At 42.7% G+C, this 18,086-nt stretch overlaps 1 protein-coding gene across 2 annotated transcripts in view; it reads left to right on the forward strand.

Annotated features, from left to right (window-relative positions):
- The window catches only part of PDIA5 (protein disulfide isomerase family A member 5), a 112,244-nt gene that overhangs the window by 24,858 nt on the left and 69,300 nt on the right, over positions 1–18,086 (forward strand). For both annotated transcript variants that reach the window (XM_064435017.1, XM_064435016.1), the window contains 3 exons: positions 1,351–1,477; positions 4,422–4,509; positions 17,915–17,998. In XM_064435017.1, the coding sequence (XP_064291087.1) occupies positions 1,351–1,477; positions 4,422–4,509; positions 17,915–17,998 (299 nt within the window). The remainder of the gene's footprint in view (positions 1–1,350; positions 1,478–4,421; positions 4,510–17,914; positions 17,999–18,086) is intronic.

Here is an 18,086-nt window from a genome sequence, read left to right on the forward strand (position 1 = left end):
CCAGGATTCCCTTCATGCCCTTTTCTTTTCCACATGTAAAAAGACTTCTGGCATTTATACAGTCTGCTTTGTAGGTGCAGGTTTTGTTTCTGAGCCTCAATGACTGTGGTGCTTGGAAATAGCTGAATTTGAATGAAGTGCGTGCCTGGGGCTGTGTGTTCTGACTTCATTGGCTTAGTCCCTTCTTTAAAGGCTGCATGATGGAACACAGGGGATGCAGGAGCTGCCTTTTGTTTCTTCACATCCACTGTGGACATATTTTCCAGCCTGGTTGGAGTAAGGCATGATCAAAATCAGTTCTGTAATTAAGGAAATGTTGAACCTCTTGTGTGTGTTAGGCAAATGAGCTAAAGCTTTTAGCCAAGCTATTAAGTGTTAAGGTTTTACTGTAAGGTGAATGGAAGCTAGATAATTTCTCCAGCTAAGCTTCCCTTAATCATTCCATTAGCACGAATTCAGTACAGTGCAGAAGGGAAGCAGCATAGCCTGATGGATAAAATTATTATAATATTATTATTATTATTGAAGAATTTGCAATAAGAATAAGCAGTAAAGGCCAGCTGAGGTTATGGTCATAATTTGATATGAGTTTTACTTCACGACAGTCACTCTGCTCTGGAACTGTTGTGATTTAAATAGAGTAAAAGATGCAGTAGAAAAAAAAACTTGTTTGCATAGATCCAGAGCTGAGATGCAGAGAGATTAAATGCTGTGTCTTCCATGTGGCCAGTGGAAGCTGAACAAGGCACTGCTGTGAGTGTGACACGGTGTGGGCACTGGGAAACATGAGCCCTGCTCCACTTTGGGTGGGTGGGTGGGAGAGGGTTGTGCTTAGTGCTCTAATGTGGATGCTGGATTACTTGCATTTTCTGGTCTCATTTCCTACATCTGCTCCCTGTCAGTGTGGGTTATTTTAAATTAATGGCTGTCTTCTGTAGGGTAGCAAAATACTGGATTGAGTTTGTAGCATATTCAGGGATGTAGGGACAGGGGTGCTCTCAAAGTGGCATTTTGCTCCTTCTCTTGGTAAAGTATATTAAATTTACATAGAATTGTTACCTGATTATCTGACTTGGGAGCAAACTTTTAAAGGGGGTGACATCTTAAGTAAAACCATATTTCTTGATGTTGTGTTCATTTTTCCATGTAAGGGTACTTGTTAGGAATGTATTGACCCAGTTTCAATAAATCACGTGCCTGGCATTTTTCTTTTGGTTTTGCTGATCAAACCAATGTGATAGCCTATTTAAGGCAGCATGTCTCAAGATTATAAAAAAACACGATGGCGATTTGCAAAAGCAGGTTGTCTTTGTATTTGTGACTGATGTTTTTGGCTCTCTGTTTCCCTAGGCATTCTTGCCAGCATTTGTGTACTCATTGAAGGTGTCTCCACTCATAGAGAAAATAAGTGATCACAAGGATTTTAAGAAGCTTCTCAGGACACGGAATAACGTACTGGTGCTGTATTCCAAATCTGGTAAGTCTTGTTTTGATGTTCCAGCTCTTTGTGCCCAGCAAGGTGTGTACCAAGGGGCTTCTGTGTGACTGCAAGGACTGGTGTCCTTTGTTTTAATTCAGAGGTTCCTGATGTTTCAAGATTGGAGTCATCTTAATTCAGCCTTCTAATTGTCAAATTGGCAAAAATGTACTTTATTCTGGCTTTGTCTCCAGAACCGGGTCCCTTGTAATAAGAGCTTTCTGGTGTGTTTATCACAGTAGTTTGCAAGTTTTGATTTCCTGGTGACACTGAAAGGCGTAATGAATAGTTACAGTACTGAAATCAATCCATCTTTGCTTCTGACAGTTTTGAGTGTCCCATGGTTGTCTGTCAGCTTTAATTAAAAAAATATAAAAATAAAAAAGAACGGTTGTGTAAGATGGAAAATGACTCATTTCACATTATGCCACCTGTCCCCTTGAATCTTTTTGTTGGTTCCTCTGTCATTCAGGCTCACCTTTCTGGCTGTTACTAAACTGTTTGCTCTTCCTTTGCTCTGTTCTGCTCCTGCTCCTCCTTTTATCCTTTCTTGCCTTGTTTTTTTGGTGGGGGTGTTTTGTGTAACAGCATGTAAAATCAGGAAATAATCTTTAACCTCTATAAACAAGTGCAGAATGCTTTTGTCAGTGTGGAAGTCATTGGACAGCAAGAAGTAAAATGTGTAATTAAGATGATTTTTCTTCATGCTGTATTGTTTTTGTTGCTTCCTTCTTTTTCCTGTAGGCAGACAGGACGAGATAATGCCTCGTTTGGGTGTTGGGTCCTGCTTTTCTGACCTTTTCTGTTGCAAAGGTCTTCTGTCAGTTAAGCACAGTGATGGTAGCATTGCTCTGGGTTCATAGTGTATCAAAGTGGAGCAGCATATGATGACCAATGTCCTCCTCCCTCTGCCCCCCAGTATTAGAGAATTTTGCAGACAAGGATGTGCAGGTGCTGGAGTAATTAACTTTATTTCCTAAAGATATGCTTATTCTGAAACAGTTAAAATTATATACATGGCTTATTTTTTTATTAAAATACTTCTGTTTTGCTATAGTGGGGAACTTTGAGCACTTGAACTTGGCCAAATGGTTTTGTAGTAACAGGTTCAAAGTGAAAATCATAAAAGAGTTTCTAATGCTTTTTGATTTTTGAAAGGAACACTTTAGATAAAAAGACGTCTGTATTATTCAGCTTCTTAAAGGGAAAATTTTCTTTTTACGCTTAATATTTTAAGTGGTGGTTGCTTTCATTTTTAGCAGCACAACTAGAACACTTCAGCTGTGACACTCATCTAATAAATGTTGCCCTATGGGCATTGTTCAAAAGCCATGTTATGGAGATTTCTTTTTTTCTGTTTTTGTTATTTAATTGGTTGGTTTTAGCAGTCTAAAGCATTGCATGCAGAGCTGACTGTGGAATTAATGTTTCTTCCTGGAACAGTGATCCTTGCACAATTAGAAATCTCTTTCCCAGCAGTCACCCAGAAAGAGGGGAGGGGAAAAAAGAGATGGGAATTTGGAGGTGTAATTTCAATCCCAGATATACATCCCCCAGCTGTGATGAGGTGTTGGCTGGCCATACTGCTGGAACAAAGGCTTTACTTCCCAGCTGAGCAGCACTAGATGTCACTTTCTATTGCAATCGGAAAATTCATTGATTTTGGGAGGTGTCATAATTTGTGGGAGATATTTAGTTCTCCCAGCCAGCTGGGGGTCTACCAGGGGTACTCAGCTGCTGACTCTTCTGGGACAAGCTGAAGGCTTATTTTTAAAAGTGCATTTGTGAAACTGCTCCATTCTGAGTACATGCAAAGAATTCCCCCAGCTAAGTCCCTGTGTTGGTGAGGGGTGGCAATTGCATGTTCTGGGTATTGGGGTATGAGAGTTTCTGGAGAGCTGACATGTGTGGGTTGGTGTCTCTGATGGCATCAGGCCCAAGCAAAGTCTGTCAAATACAAAGAGGTTGTTTCTGGCTCAGGAGTTTGTTGAAGCAAAAATAGTGAAGGTTTAGGGGTTGTTTGATGGGTTATCCTGCATGCTGGCTCTGCTTGTCTACTCTGACATCTGCAGGCCCTCACTTGTCTCAAATGCTGGAGACAAGATATTGGTCTACAAAAGTATTCTGTCTGTCCCAGTATTGCCATTCATACATTCAGTTACTTGAAGTAGTTGTGGAGATCTGGAAGTGGCTCTGGGTTTCTATTTTCTGTTTATTGAGGAAGGAAACAGTTCCTCTTAGATTTTTTTTGGGGGAATGGATACTGATTTGTACTGCTATATTTTTCTCTCTTCTGTTTATTTTTAATACCATTTATAAGACTCTTTTGGAATGGTAGTGATTTGCAAAACCTACACATGTGGCATGGCATTATAAAAATCTCTGTTGGATATTTATAAAACAGCCAGTACTTGGAAGGACCTTTTCTGGGTACTGCTCATGACTGTTGGTTTGGGTATCTCCCAGGGTTATTATGAGGATAAAGTCTGTTATTTTCTGTGTATAGCTGGGGTGGAATTAGGGAGGCAGAGATGCTGAATGATTTGCCCTTACAGCTGATGAAAGTCCTAAATGAAATTGCTCTAATTAGCAGGCTGTGGTACAAAATGGTTCATGCCCAGGCACAGGGAAGAAGGCAGTGTTGGGATGGAAGCTGCAGGAGAGGACACAGTATAGCTCTGTAAATGCAGCTCAGCGAGTGTGGCTGGAAATACCAATTTCAGTGTCTTGTTTAAGGGGGTAGAGGAAAGGACCCACCAGCTTCAGCTGCAGACAGCTTTCCTTCTAGTTTACAAAAGATTTTACTGATCCCTGTTACTCATTCTTCAAATGAGACAAAATGTTCTTGGGGTGCTTTGGAGCATAGAAATGCTACATTGTGTTGTTTGTGTAGAGTGGTAATGCTGCTCTTAATTTAGTTTTGTTATTTTATTTTGTCTTCCAGCCACTGCTGCTGAAAGCTCACTCAGATTACTGTCCAGCGTGGCCCAGGAGGTGAAAGGACGAGGCACTATAGGCTGGATAGACTGTGGGTATGTGTCGTACTCTTTTCCTTCTTATTGTCCCTTTCCCCTTTTGGCTTTTATTGCTAACTTAGCTTTTTTGATGGCTCTGAAACTTTTTGCCTTTAAGTGGACCCACATAATTCTGTGTAGTTTCTTCTATAGGGAGCTTATATCTTACCATCTTCTCTTCCTTTGACAAGTGGAGGGGAATAATTTTTTCCTTATGGCTGCTGTTACTTCTCTGACAGCATGTTTTTCAGCCTGAAGCTGAGACCCCAGCTAACACTGCCTTTCATAGGAGACACACAGGGTGCAAGCTTTTTTTCCACAAGCCAGGGGAGGAGGAATCTCACATGTTGTGCCTCAGCTGGAGGGCAGTGTAATTCTGCTCTGACAGCAAACGTTGTGTGAGCAGTAAGGCTGTTTGCTTGGTTTTAAAGCATCTACCCATTTGTGTTTCTCAATAAAATGTGCTTTCTTTTAAAGACCTTCTTCTCTGCTGGCATAAGTTCTGGCAATTTTTAATGTGAAGGCAGAGAAACTTGTTTTTGTAAGTGGTTGTGTGTGTGGGGAGGAATGAACAGGTGTGTACTTTCTGGTTTGCAGATGTGAAAATCTCCGCTGTGGTTCAACTCAATAACAGTTTGCTTGTGGTTTTAGCTTGTGTATTGTACTGCCTCTGCAGCTCTGAGAGCTTTGCCTGCAGGTGGCAAGTTCCCCTTCCTGCACTGCGGAGGAGCAGCTTGCTGCCTACCTGTGTGTTTGGGTGGATTGCCATGGTATGAACAGATTGTACACTGTGCACAAATGTAACTCAGCTCAGCACATCATGTGGCTCCCTTAAAATTACACTTTTGAAACTGACCCTCATCCATCAAACAGTGACCCAGACTAAGTCGCTGGGAAATTGGAAGTTAGCGTGAGTTTCTGATTATTAACCTGCCCTGCTCCCCCCGCTGCCACCAGGCAGGTATCTCCTGTGGAGGCCTCTGCCTTCTGTTTGCATTCTGCTGGGCTCATCCACCTGCACACACACTTTCATCTCTGCCCAACTGGTGGGGACAGAGCTCCAAGTCATCTGCTGGCAGAAAGCAGGGCTGTTCCTCAGAGGTCAGTGAAGCCTGCACCACTTGCCACCTGCTGAAAAGCCAGTGGATAAATTGTATTGACTCTGACAAGGTGAAGGTTGTGAGGAGATCTGGCATACCTCTGAAATCCATGAAAACCAGATTTCATTTCTAACAAAAGCACTGATAAGTAATTTTTTGTTGTCAACAATGAGGGCTAGCAAATAGGACACTGAGCCAGCCTCTTAGCTTCAGTTTCTAATCAGCTTCAGTTTCTGGTTATGAACTGCTTGCTACCTTTTTCTGTCTTTTGTTTTAGGCTACCTCTCTGTTGGGGGTCTTACTGTTTACTCTGTGTGTGTGTATGTGGTATATACAAATGCTGTATATACAAAGGCTGTTCAGCTGGTCCTTTAAAATGCTGCTGTAATATAACTAAACAAGAACTCTATTCAGGATTTATTTTAGTTCTGGGTTGGAGAAGGAAAGATTTGGTGTTTGGGACTTCAGTTTGAAATCCAGGGAAGTTTTGGTACTTAGTTCAACAGGTCAGTCTCCATTCCTGAGTTTGTAAGTAGTGGTGATGGGGAGGGAAATGTATTTTTTTTTCTGTAAAATAAACTTTAATTAATTAAATCCCCTAATATAGTCTCATTTTCCAAATGTTGACATCTAGACCAAACTTTGTTATGGAAGCTACTTGCAAAAAAATGTATTTTCAAGTCTCTCCCATGCTTTAATACTTTTCATAAGAAGCTTGGTACTTGCAGTGCCTTTCCTCTCACCATGAGGGGAAATGTTGAAAGGTGAGTTAATCTCAGACAGTGAAGCACCGTGGTGAAAGTCATGCTGTAAGGGGTTGGGAGACTGAGAATAGATTGATAGGTTGCCAACATTTTCTTTGACAGCAGTAATGCTACAATCAGATTACCACTTCCCGAGTGGCAGGCAGTGACCAGGATGTTGTAACACGGCAGTAGGTGTAATTCTCTCTTTGAGGGTAAAGCAGAGCTGTGTTTCATGCCTTGTTTGGGAAGAACCTGGAAAAAATAGCTGGGCATTTTTCAGAGATGGATGTCTATCCCTTCTATCACTCCAGCTAAGGGATAACCATAACAGGGTCTGTGAACTTGCTTCATAGGGCAAGGTGAGCTGGAAGACTGGCTTGTAATAAAAGAGGTCTTGGTGGATGCAAAAAGAAGACCTAAACAAATAGTCAGAGCCTAAACCAAGTTTTGTGGTTGATTTGCTTGCTAAACTTTTGAAGCATTCTGAAATCAATCTGGTAGTGTTGAGGTAACTTTTAAACAATTCATTTTTCATGAAAGGTTTTTTCCTTTGCTTATTGCTTTTAAAAAAAATGTGTACAGGCGGCTGCACCACCGTGCCCACCTTGCTGCAGTGACAATACCAGAGGCTGCAGTAGTGCTGTCTGCCCCAGGTCATGGGGGGCCAGTTGTAGGGCCTGGACAGCTGAGTCCCACCCGAGTGGCTCAAGCCATTCTCCTGCAGCAAATATGCTGGGAGGCTTATTTGCAAGTCTTCATGCTGAAACAAACAGCACACAGATGCAGGGATATTTACAGCACAGGCTCAATTTGTTTTACAAATACTGACAAGAAATGTCTTGTTTGGCAGCAATATTTAGCGGGAAATTTTGGCTTTGCTCTTCACATCCTGCTGTACTGGGCTTCTTTGCCTTCGGATCCAAGCGTTGGCAGGGCTGGCATACATGCAGAGTTGTGGTTTGTGCTTCTGCTTCCCTGTGGCGATGATGGCAGCCTTTTCTTTCCTCTTTCTTTACTGGCGGTGCTTTTTTTGTTACTTGTCATTCTCCTTCCCCTCATTTTCAAGAGAAGGCAAGAACATTCTGCAGAGATCAGTGTGGATTGCTAAATCTCAGCAGCATGTTCTGTATTTGATGTGGTGGAGGGGAGTGTGCAGGTTTGTGGCTGGGATTGGCGTTCAGGACTTCCTGAATGCTGGTCTGCATGGAAACCGTGCTCCTTGGCCTTGGCTTCTGTTGTGTCTGTGGTTTAAAGCAGGGATTAGCTTTGAGCTTTCAGTTCCAGGTTGAGTGGTCTCGGGGAGAGAGGAAAGTCAGTTTTTCAGCATGATGTGGGGAAATACTTGGCTTCTTGCTGAGACAGTGTTGAGTAAAGGAGGTTGCCACTTACTTTGTCACTTGGAGGCAGGGTAGCAGAGATCCCCAGCGTGCTGGGCCTTGGGAAGTGTAGGGCTGGAAATGCCACACGCCTGCCTTTCCTGCACAGCTGGGCTCACTTGTGCCAAGTGCCATGCTGGAGTGTGACCCCCCTGCATGTGGCACTGTAGATAAGGTCCTTGTTCCCGAGAGCTCAGTCTGTTCCTGCAGGAAGATCCACGCCTCCTCCTAGAGATGAAGGGGCAGCTCGAGAGCTGCTCCCAGCATTGAAGTGGTCACTGTTTGCTGCTGTGTGCTGAGATAGCATAGTGGCTCTGTACACTGTTAAACGTGAAGCTGTTTCAGTTGTGAATGAAAGACCCAGCCCTGATGTGACAAAAATATGTTTTATTTTAGCCTTTACATGTTTTAATTAGGAAGTCTTTGCTGAGGCGTTTGACGTTGAATGAATGGTGGTGTGAGAGACAAGAGAATACTGAACTAATTATGCCTGATGAGATGCATGGTATTGGGGATGGAGCACAGCATTGCAGGCTGCTCAATCTTCAGTGTTCCAGAGAGATGGAGCAGGCACCTTGGGAACAAATGTTCTGGGGCTCGTGTCTGGGGACATGCCACGTTAATGGGAGCTGGGAGTCACAGCTTTTGTTCCTCACTCTGCTAATGAGTCACTTCTTGTTACTTTCTGCACTTACAAAAGGTGTATCTATTTTCCAGGCAACTGGGTAAATATTGCCTGATTCATTAGTCAATGTTTATAAAGAGTGTGGAGAACTTTGAAAGGAAAAATGCTGCAGCAGCATGAATGGGTGCTCTGTAGGGCATTCAGGTGAAATTGGAATGGGCATGTAAGAAATCAGGAAGTTGGGCTGTTTATTGAATTATTTTTTAGTTGTAGGCTGATAGAAATTTGGAATATTGAAGGGCATCACAGGGAGTTGAAAGCTTAGGACATCTGCAAAAAAAGCACAAAATGACTTGATATTTTCTATCTCAGAGACTGGCTGCTGCTAACTCTGGTTGGGGTTTGTGCTGCAGAGCCTCTGCATCCCCCTGATCTCCCAAAACCTCCATTTTTTAAGTCCTGGTACAACTGGAGGTAAGTACTGATGTGGTCAAGTAAAAGAGGAGTTTTGTAAGAAATAGAACTCCTGTCGAATCCTTATGGTGGCAAGTCAAAGGTACAAAGTGATGTGCCTGGGAACACAGTAAAATGGAATTACCCTTTGAGTGAAAGGCAAAGTTGTTACTGCTTGTATTTGAAGCAGACGAAGCTCTACTCTCAGTTTGCAATGTCCTGAGGTGTGGTTTTGAAGAATAGTCATTACAAAGTTATTCTGTAGCCTTCTTAAGTGAGTTTTGTGATAGACCACAGTATGGCCTAGGACTGATGTTACTTGGAAAAGTGTAACTAGTTTGGGTGACGTGGAAAAGAAGTAAAATGGCTTTGTTGACAAGACGAAAATGTGTTTGGCAGGTTGTTAAGCACATTATGGTCAGGTGCAGCTTTGAAGAGCTTGAAAGTAGCTCTCTCCATCATGAATATGATTTAGGGAACACTCCTGGGTTTTCCAGTTACTGAATTGTCTTATGTTTTTATTGACTATAACTCCTGTGGATTGGTATTTTTTAAAAAAACACCCATTTCTTTGGCTCTGGGTAATTATTCTCTGCTCAAACTTGCATGGTTCCCTTTGCTGTAGGTCCCAAACATAAACAAAGCTGTGTGATTTCCATCTGCTGTCATAGCGCGTGTGCTTGGCTTTAGCACATCAGACTGCTAGGAAGAGGAAATGCCATCTGGTTAAAATGTCTGACTAATTTTTGTTTGGTTTTAATCCCACTTTTTCTGCTTTTGTGTGTCATCTTTTAGTCCCTTTTGTGTGCCATGAGCATCATTCTTGTAGTCCCCATCCCCAATAATTGTTATTGTAGCAGTCCCATAACACTTAGCGTAAAGGTGAGACTGTGATTTGGCTGGCAAAGCAATACATTCAAACCTACACAGCTAAACATGCTGCTTCACAAGAAAGCCAAAATCTAAAGAGTATTTGTCGTTTCTGGGGTTTTCCCTAATATCCCTCTTTTGCTGTCTTTTAGATAGAGGTTTTCCCAATTTTCTCATTTCCTAATGCTTAGATACAGAAAGGCTTTACCTATTCACACAGTTATAAATGAATGTGTTTAATGCCTTGACATAGCAGAGAGAAATTTCAGAAATAAGGCTGGCAGTACAGATGGTGTTAGAGTAATTTTGCTCTCTAGTTTTTTACCTTCATCCTGTAAAGCGACTCAGAAGTAGGATTTATTTAGGAGAATAAGTCTACTCATCTTTCGTCCTTGTGGCTGAATTTTAAAGCTGATAAAAAGCTTTGAAATTGCAAATAAAACTGACCAGACCTGATAGAGAAAAAAAGAAAGAAGGAATTCTGCTCTTGCCCTGGTACAGCCCTTTCCATCTAAGCAATTTATGGTGTCTGGGATTTCTGCATTTTCCTACAGTTGCCTTGAAGTTGAAGGGCAGCTCAGGAGGGGATGGCTCATAGTGCCAGCCTGAGGGAGGTAGCAGGAGCTCTGTTTGCAGCTGGTCCAGAGGAAGTAAGGCAGGTGTCCCTCAGGAACATTTTCCAAATGAGTTATACTGCCAGTGTGGTCCTTGTCTGAATGCCATTTATAAGGGCAAACTGCATTTACAGCATAGATTTTCGATGCCATCCTCCTGTCTCTGTCATAACCTGTCTGTGTGGTTGATGCTCATTCACATTAAAGCCTTTTTATTTTACTGTAAGAGTGACCATGCAGGAATCTGAAAAAACTCTTTTTTTAAGTAAGCTCTCAGTTTGTAACTTAAACCCATCCAGTCTGGTGTATTGCATTAATTCAGAAACACAGAGCAATTAACTAAATCCACAGTAGTGGTTGGGTGTATGAGCCTGAGCTCGTCTGTTTCATCCTAAACTTGAGTATTCCAAGGGTTTTGCCTAGAGTCGCTCATTAACCAAATCTTCAGCATTGCTGCTTTTCAGACCAAAATGAAGAGTAAGCAAGCTCAGATTTAGTGTAAAAGAAGTCACCTCTGTTTTTCTGCACCCAGTAATTCAATTAAAACATCCTCTAGCATCCTTACTCTCCAGGCCCATGGTGCACCTAAAGGTCATAAATGGGTGTACAAAGGGCTGCACCATCTCTGTGCCTGTGGGTGACATGTTGAAAACCTGCATTTTGGGTTCTTAGATTCCTGTCAACTCAAAGCCAGGGTAGTAGTCATCTGGTATCCCAGGTTAGGGCAGTGTTCCCCTGTGCCGTGTTGTGGGATGAGGGAAGCTGCTGCTTTGCAAAGAATTGAGTGTTTGATGGTTTTGGAATGTTTGGTGTAGGAAGTTCCTACAAAACCTTTGGTAGCTCTTGTGAATGTGTTTACCTTATTTCTGTGCAGGTATGTGGGCTGCCAAGCGCCTCTTGCTAATTTACATTTCCATGGGAAGTACTCTTCATTATAACTTCTTGACTTTCTGCAGGGGCTGGAGCTTATAATTTTTTCCTTTAATTGTTTTAGCTTGACGATATGATGATACGTGTTACCTCTTTGTCTTCGTTCTCCTTCTGCTTTTTGGCTTGCTCTTGCTTGCAGTAAGAATTAATCTCATGGGTTTTAATTTTCAAAAAATACTTCTTTTTAATCTTATTCCTCTAGATCCCTGGCCTCTCTAATTGACTAATGGGCACAGGGAGTCGTTTGTATTGGGTGACAAGTGGTGCTGGGTCTCCACAGCACATGGATTATGCTGTTTGCATTCCTGGCACGTTCCAGGGCAGCGTTTGGAGCAGAAGGCTGCAATCATCTGCAAGGTGATTGCAATCCCCCCTTGAAGTGGGGATTTTTGCTGCATTCTAGGGGGTAAAATCAGGCCCTGATTTCACATGAAGCTCTGTCCTGTTCATCTGCTAATCCTTATCTTTAATTCTTTCCAGCAGTACGTTTTCTGGTTTTGGCTTTCACGCTCCCCCATCCCTTAAAAGATTCAAGCTTTTCATGTGCCGCACTGTTTGCCTGGTTCATTTGTTCTGTGCTGTGGAAACCTGTTGCTATTGCAACTTGTTCTAGAAGATAATTTCCATCAGGAACCCAGAATGGGTGCAAAACATTGTTTTTTTTTCCAAGACAAATCTTGTGTTTAAGCTTCCTGTGCTCATTACTTCTGCATCCATTTCTCCTGGTTCTGTTCCTATTTTGGTGCCTGCAGGTCCTTAAACCCCACTCAGGAGCAGAGTATCTAAGTGCCTTTCTGCACTGATGGCTGAGTATGGATTTTCTGTTCAAGTAGGTGTAAGCCATTACCATCCAGCTCTTTGGAGAAGTGCAAGCCAGCTTGATGGTTTGAGAAGTGATTTTTTCCCCTAGGATTTTTTTTTTTTGTTTCTGATTTCAGATCAGTCTTGAGAGAGTGATACAGGAAGGTGTGGGATCATTATAGAATATGAGGAGCCTTACAAATGTGGCGTACTGTTAGCAGCAGTAGTTGCGGCAGCTGCTGGCCCTGGATGGGAGGGAGAAGTGAGGATGATGGGGAGGCAGGCAATGCCTGCAGTCTGAGAAGAGAGTTTTGCTACAATCCATCTGGTTTTGCTTGATCAGTAAAGTACACAAACTGCTATATTGTAAATGGATCCCACAAAACAGTCTTTGTTGGAGGGTGGAATTAATAAGACAACGTGTAAGTCGAATTCCCATATTGTCCCCAACAGTGGCTAAAGAATTTCCTTTTTTATTTCAAAACCTTGTAGGAGCACATCTAACTACAAGTGACTGTTAATGACTTATCCTTCAGATTAGGTTTGCAAGTGCAAATGTGTTTCATACTTTTAGGAGGCTTCAGGAAATTTTTGCTGCTAACACTTCTTTTGCTGCCTTTTTGGGGTCACAAGCTCAATTTGGCAGCATCTCAACTCCATGCTTTCCCAGGATGTTCGTCAGTCTGTTGTCTGGAGAGTGTATTCTGTGGAAGGTAGCCAGAGAGTATTGCAGATACTGTGCATTGGGCTGGGAAACCCTGTTTGATAATTCACTTCTGATAGCTGGATTGAAATCGCAGTTGAACTTCCCTGAAGTTATAACTGGAGTTCTCTGTGATGGTTTTCACTATAACATAAAAGAATGAGAGCACCTGAACAACAGAGACAAGAATGAGAGAACATGCTGGTGACAAGATGACAGCTTTGACTGGTACCTTCCAAAGCTTTTCCAGCATTGGAAGACTTGCTTTATAGGCAGTCTTGCTTCTGCTTTGCTGTATCCCCTTGCTCTTGGAGCCTGCTCTTTCTCCTTACCTGCTCAGTTTTGTCTCTTCCAGCTGTTGGGACAGTGACAGTGTTTGTACAGTCACACATACAACAGGGCCTCCATTGCATTAGAGTCTACAGGCTGTGATATAAGGGACTGCTGAAGCATCATGTATGTGGATTGGTGAGCCCTGTTTCAGATGGTGAGATGTACAGATGAAAGAGAAAATCTGTTTAGAAATTGTGAGGTCTGTGGGTTCCATGTGGTTGCATCATATGCTGATAGAGGAATGAGATGGTTTTTGTGCACGCACATTTACTGTCCTGGTTACTTGAATTGGTTCTGTCAGCATTTTTATTAATGACTTTTCTTGTGCCTGGAAACCCTCAAGGTATGGGTGAAAAAGAAAGCTGGGTGCACTCTGCATTGAAAAGTGTTAAGGGATGCCAGGGCAGTGTCATGGGAGTGATGTGGCCACACAGCATATGCGCACTCTGCTGTTACATTGGCAGCTGGAGACATAACTGTTTTGGGGTGGCATTTTTGTCATTTCTGAAGAGGGGATTTGACAGTCATTCCAAATCCTTCCTCCCCAGAGATGTGGTTGTGGGGCTGTTTTCCTGTCTTCATGAGAGGCCAATGGGCAGCATTGCATAATAAGGGAAATAATTAGGAAGCTGCAAAAGGTGATATTTGTGCTCATGAAAGAGTATGGTGCTGAGGATGTTTGGTCTTACCATGTTCCTTTGGTCAATATTTGAATTTTCCCCAAGGAGGGGGTTTTGCACTTCCACCTCCATGCACCATTTTTTACTTGGGATCCGTCCATCTTGGACTTGTTTTACATTTATAAACTGTGGAGTTAACTGCAGCAAAACTCCTGGGTCTTATTTTGTGTTCCTTCTGTCTAGCTTTTATCTTCTTTCTCTCTCCAAATTACCTTGACACATTGCTGCAAAAGCCTTTTTCTGTGTTGCTCCTCCTGCCACTGGGGACTGCCATCAGCATTTCTCCCTGCTTCTCCATCCTTATGGCCATGAATGTCCAGACCTGTGGGCAGTCCTGGACAGGCAGAGCATCTTGTGCCACCCCTATGGAAGGGCTGTGACACGTCCCCTTCAGGAGGTGGCTCACTGGTGGTGAGCCAAAGGAGGCCAGATCTCCTTCAGGAGTCCCTTGCCACCCTCCTGCCCTGGTAACAGCTGGCTGCCTGTGCTAAGGGATTATTCATGCATGCTTACTCTGACAAGGGACCCCAGAGGTTTACAGGGAGTGCTCCAGTTGGGCTTCCTGCCAGCTCCATCATAACCCCCAGTGACAGAAATGTGTCCTGGTGGAGGAGATGGGGATGGGAATGGAGAGGGATGAAGTGTGCACGCGATCTTTGCAGTGCACGCCACCTTTGTTGTTATGTACATTTCTTGCTTAGGTCAGCTTGGATCGCTCATTTCATTTTTCTTTTTACCAAGCTGTTGTATGTCTTCACTTCCCCAGCAAAGGCACATTTTGAAGCCCTGGTTTGGTTTTGTGGAAGGGGAAGAGTGGAGAACATGCCTGTGGGAGTAGGAGGAAGCTGTGCCATTGTGCCACTTAAGGTTTGACCTTATTACCACACAGACAGCTGCTGGACAGGTCCTTGTGGTATTGCAAATAGGTTGATTTTCCAGGGAGATAATGCTGGATAACTCTTTTCTACAAGGGTCCCTTTGGCAGTAGCACAGCAGGGACCTGCCAGGCTTCAAATTGCTCTGGACAGAAATGGCAAGAGGCAGCCAAGGATGGCTGCTGGGGACACATTACTGACCTCATCCTCAGGCCAGTATTTCCTGAGCCTGGTGTCTTTGCCTTGAGTGGCTTGGCCTGGGTTGGTAGAGTGCTAATTTTGAGGGTAGTTTCTGGCTTCTTAGGTTGTGGTTTGTTGTTTTTAGTTTTGGTTTGGTTTTTTTCCCTTTTTATTTCCTGTTTTGGTTGCCTTTTTTTTTATTTTTAGTCATTATAACAAACTCTTACGCTGCCTCTTCAAGTGATATAATTAAATTGCAAGAACTGGAGTCCTAATTACCCTCTCCCATGTGAGAGTTGAGGAGCTCATCTTCAGAGAGAGGCTGTTGGCTGAGATTCAAAAGAGACAAATCTTCGAGCAGGCTGCATCTGTGTTGATATTTACTCTTATTAAGAATAATGGTCATTACCACGTGATATCAGAGCAGGTTGCTCTTTGCAGGTTTTGTCTCTCTCTAAGTGAAGGCAGAAGGGTCCATCTCTGCCATTTCTGTACATCTCCTTTTCTGCTTTTTCCGAATAATTGTTAGCATAGCATCTGAGCTGGTGGGTCTGGCATGTGCAAAAATCTGCACTGATGCATGAAAAAATTACTGATACATATTTAGAGGTTTCCTATTCTTGGAATTTGTTCCTCTTCTATCCCATGCATCAGTGCAGATAGCTTGCATAAACAGGCTTAATTCTCAATGCAGTGGTGCAGAGAATCTGCCCACTAAATGGTAGGAGACATACTCTAGCAAACTGCTGCTTTCTTTCCTGTGATAATGGCTGTGCATTCAGGCAGCTGTGTGAATCTCTGCAAATGGAGAAATTCTGAAAGCAGGACACACTTAGATCCAGTGAAATAGCTATTCTTATCTTTCTTTTTTTTTTTTTTAATAGAATCTCATGCTAACAGAAAATGAATTGCTAGGAATTGAAGTGGTAGGAGTTGCTAGTTGCATACCCACAGGTATAGATCAGTAATAATGCTTTGTAGCTTTTTTTCACTATAAACCTTTCAGAATATTAGTATCCATTCAGATCTCTAAATGACACGTAGGGGAAAATTACACTTTCTTCCCCACATGGTTGGTTGCACCAAATAGGTGGTAGAACAGGCACAGGATTCTCTTGGTACCCAGTTTAGTCCTCTGTGATACCAGGACAATTGTCTGCACATCTTGGGGTTTCACAGACCCTGTTGCTGAGGTTTCAGCATTACACTTGTTGACATCAAGCACCTAACATTTGTCCTGGCAAAGCTGAGGTAGCCACGGGTGCACCTGCACACTGGAAACATTTGGGAGTGTCTAGAAGAGCATTTACAAATGCTGAGTGCTGTGTGAGCTGACTGTAGTTAACTGCAGCAGGGCCACAAGACCTTCTCTGTGCCTCTGAATCTGTACAGGGTAAGACAAAGGGATGATCTGAAACTGGTGTCTTCTCTGGACATTCCTTGACCTTCAAGCCATTTAGGTTTAGACCATTGGAGAACTGCAGGGGAGAGAAGACAGAATGTTTCTTACCCATGGGTTTGGTGTTGCTGCAGGTTTTTTGTATGAGCTTTGTGTGGCAATCATGGTGTTTTGGCATAATTCCAAAGCTGGGGCATTTGTTCCATAGTCCAGTTTTGTTACAAGGAGATGTGTCCACCTTATTCAGTTGTCAAGCTCAGATCTCCAGCTTCCCAGGGAAGCAAAGAAAGTGTTTATGGGTTACAGTAATGTGAAAATGCAAAACTGACATGAATTCAGTAAGACACTTCAGATAAATACACTTCTGTTCAATTGAGATTACAAGTGCTCCTTCCTGGCGTGGTGGTTTTATCCTTAAAATGCTCATTTCTGTATTCAGCATAGTATTCTGATTTTGCTGCATGTGTCCATGGCACATTCCTCCTTATTTCCCGAAGCATTTGGGAAGTTTCCACTAAGGTGCATTCTCACTTGCAGCTCACTGTGAACTTGGTGTTTGTTGTTCTTCACATTTGTAGAAAGGCAGCTGGAGAAGATTGGGAGAATTAGCACCAGTGCTGGCAGCGCACTTAATTTGGTGGGGCTCTTGCAAGCCTTGCATCTTGTTGTCTCTAATCAGTTTAAACTTGATGGGTTTTCAGTGTTTTCATTTTCTAAATTGATTTATCTGCGTAAAAGGTACAAGTTGTCCTCTGCTGGGAACAAGTTTCCGAGCTGTTTAATCTTGCTGTTTGTCAATGCAGAGAACAGCCTTGTCAATGTGAATCATCCTCTTTTCTGTTTTGCTCATCTCCCCAGATCTTTGACCAACTTCTTATTCACTTCAGCTTGAAGTCTCCTTATGGCTTCACTCCTGCCCTGTTCAGGAGAGCTGCTAGGCCATGAAGACCCTTTACCTGCCCACTGAAACAAATGTATTTGCAGTTCTCTCCCATGACCCCTCTCTCTTCTTCAAGCCTAATCTGGTACTGGAAGCCATTCAGTCTTGTTCATTTTGAAAACCACCTCTAACAGGTCTGGCTGCTGACACCTCCCCCCTCCTTTATGAGCTGTTTTTGCCTCTGCTTTCCAGGTGTGGCTCCAGGACACATTTTTCATACCTAGAATTAATGGGGTTGCTGGGTTTGGGGCTCCAGAATTTCAACTGGTTTTTGTTTTCTGCAGGACCTTTCTAAGGCTAAATGCTTGTGATTTGGACTTGGACATACCATGAACATGGGTTTTTTTGGCTTTCTATTATCTTCTGCCAAATGTAAAAGCTGACCTGCTCTTTCCTTTAGAATCTTTTAACAAACAGTGCTCTTTGACCACCATCCTAACTAGTAGCATGGTCTTACTGAAATTTGGTTTCCTAAATTTTGTGTTAATCTCATGAACAGAAGATCTGCTGAGGTCCTTGGGCATGCTGGAATGAGCTGCTTCTCTACTGGTTAGGACTTGGCTTTGGAATGTGAATTTAACACAGTTCACTGTGTCCTGACCAAGCAAACAGAGAAATTAAATTGACTAATAGAGCTTTTCACAATGCTTGTCCCACAAACTTAGCTAAACAGCTTCCAAATTACTGTTAGCTTGGATTAATTGCTGAAGATTGCTGACCACAGCAATGAGTTCTCAGGACTGAATGCATTTGATTTTCTTTTTTGGTAACCTTTCTTCCAATATGTGTTTTTTGCAGTGATACTGAAAGCCGAAAATTATGCAAGAAGATGAAGGTAGATCCTAATTCAAAGGAGAAGGGAGTGGATTTACTCCATTATAAGTGAGTGCTGGGCTGGGATTTGTAGTTCATAATTGTTGATGCCCCCATTAAGAGTGTTTGTTCTTTCAGCCCCACGCTGCTGCAGCAT

The sequence above is a fragment of the Passer domesticus genome, chromosome 10 (genome assembly GCF_036417665.1).
Source record: "Passer domesticus isolate bPasDom1 chromosome 10, bPasDom1.hap1, whole genome shotgun sequence".
NCBI classification, from domain to species: Eukaryota; Metazoa; Chordata; class Aves; order Passeriformes; family Passeridae; genus Passer; species Passer domesticus.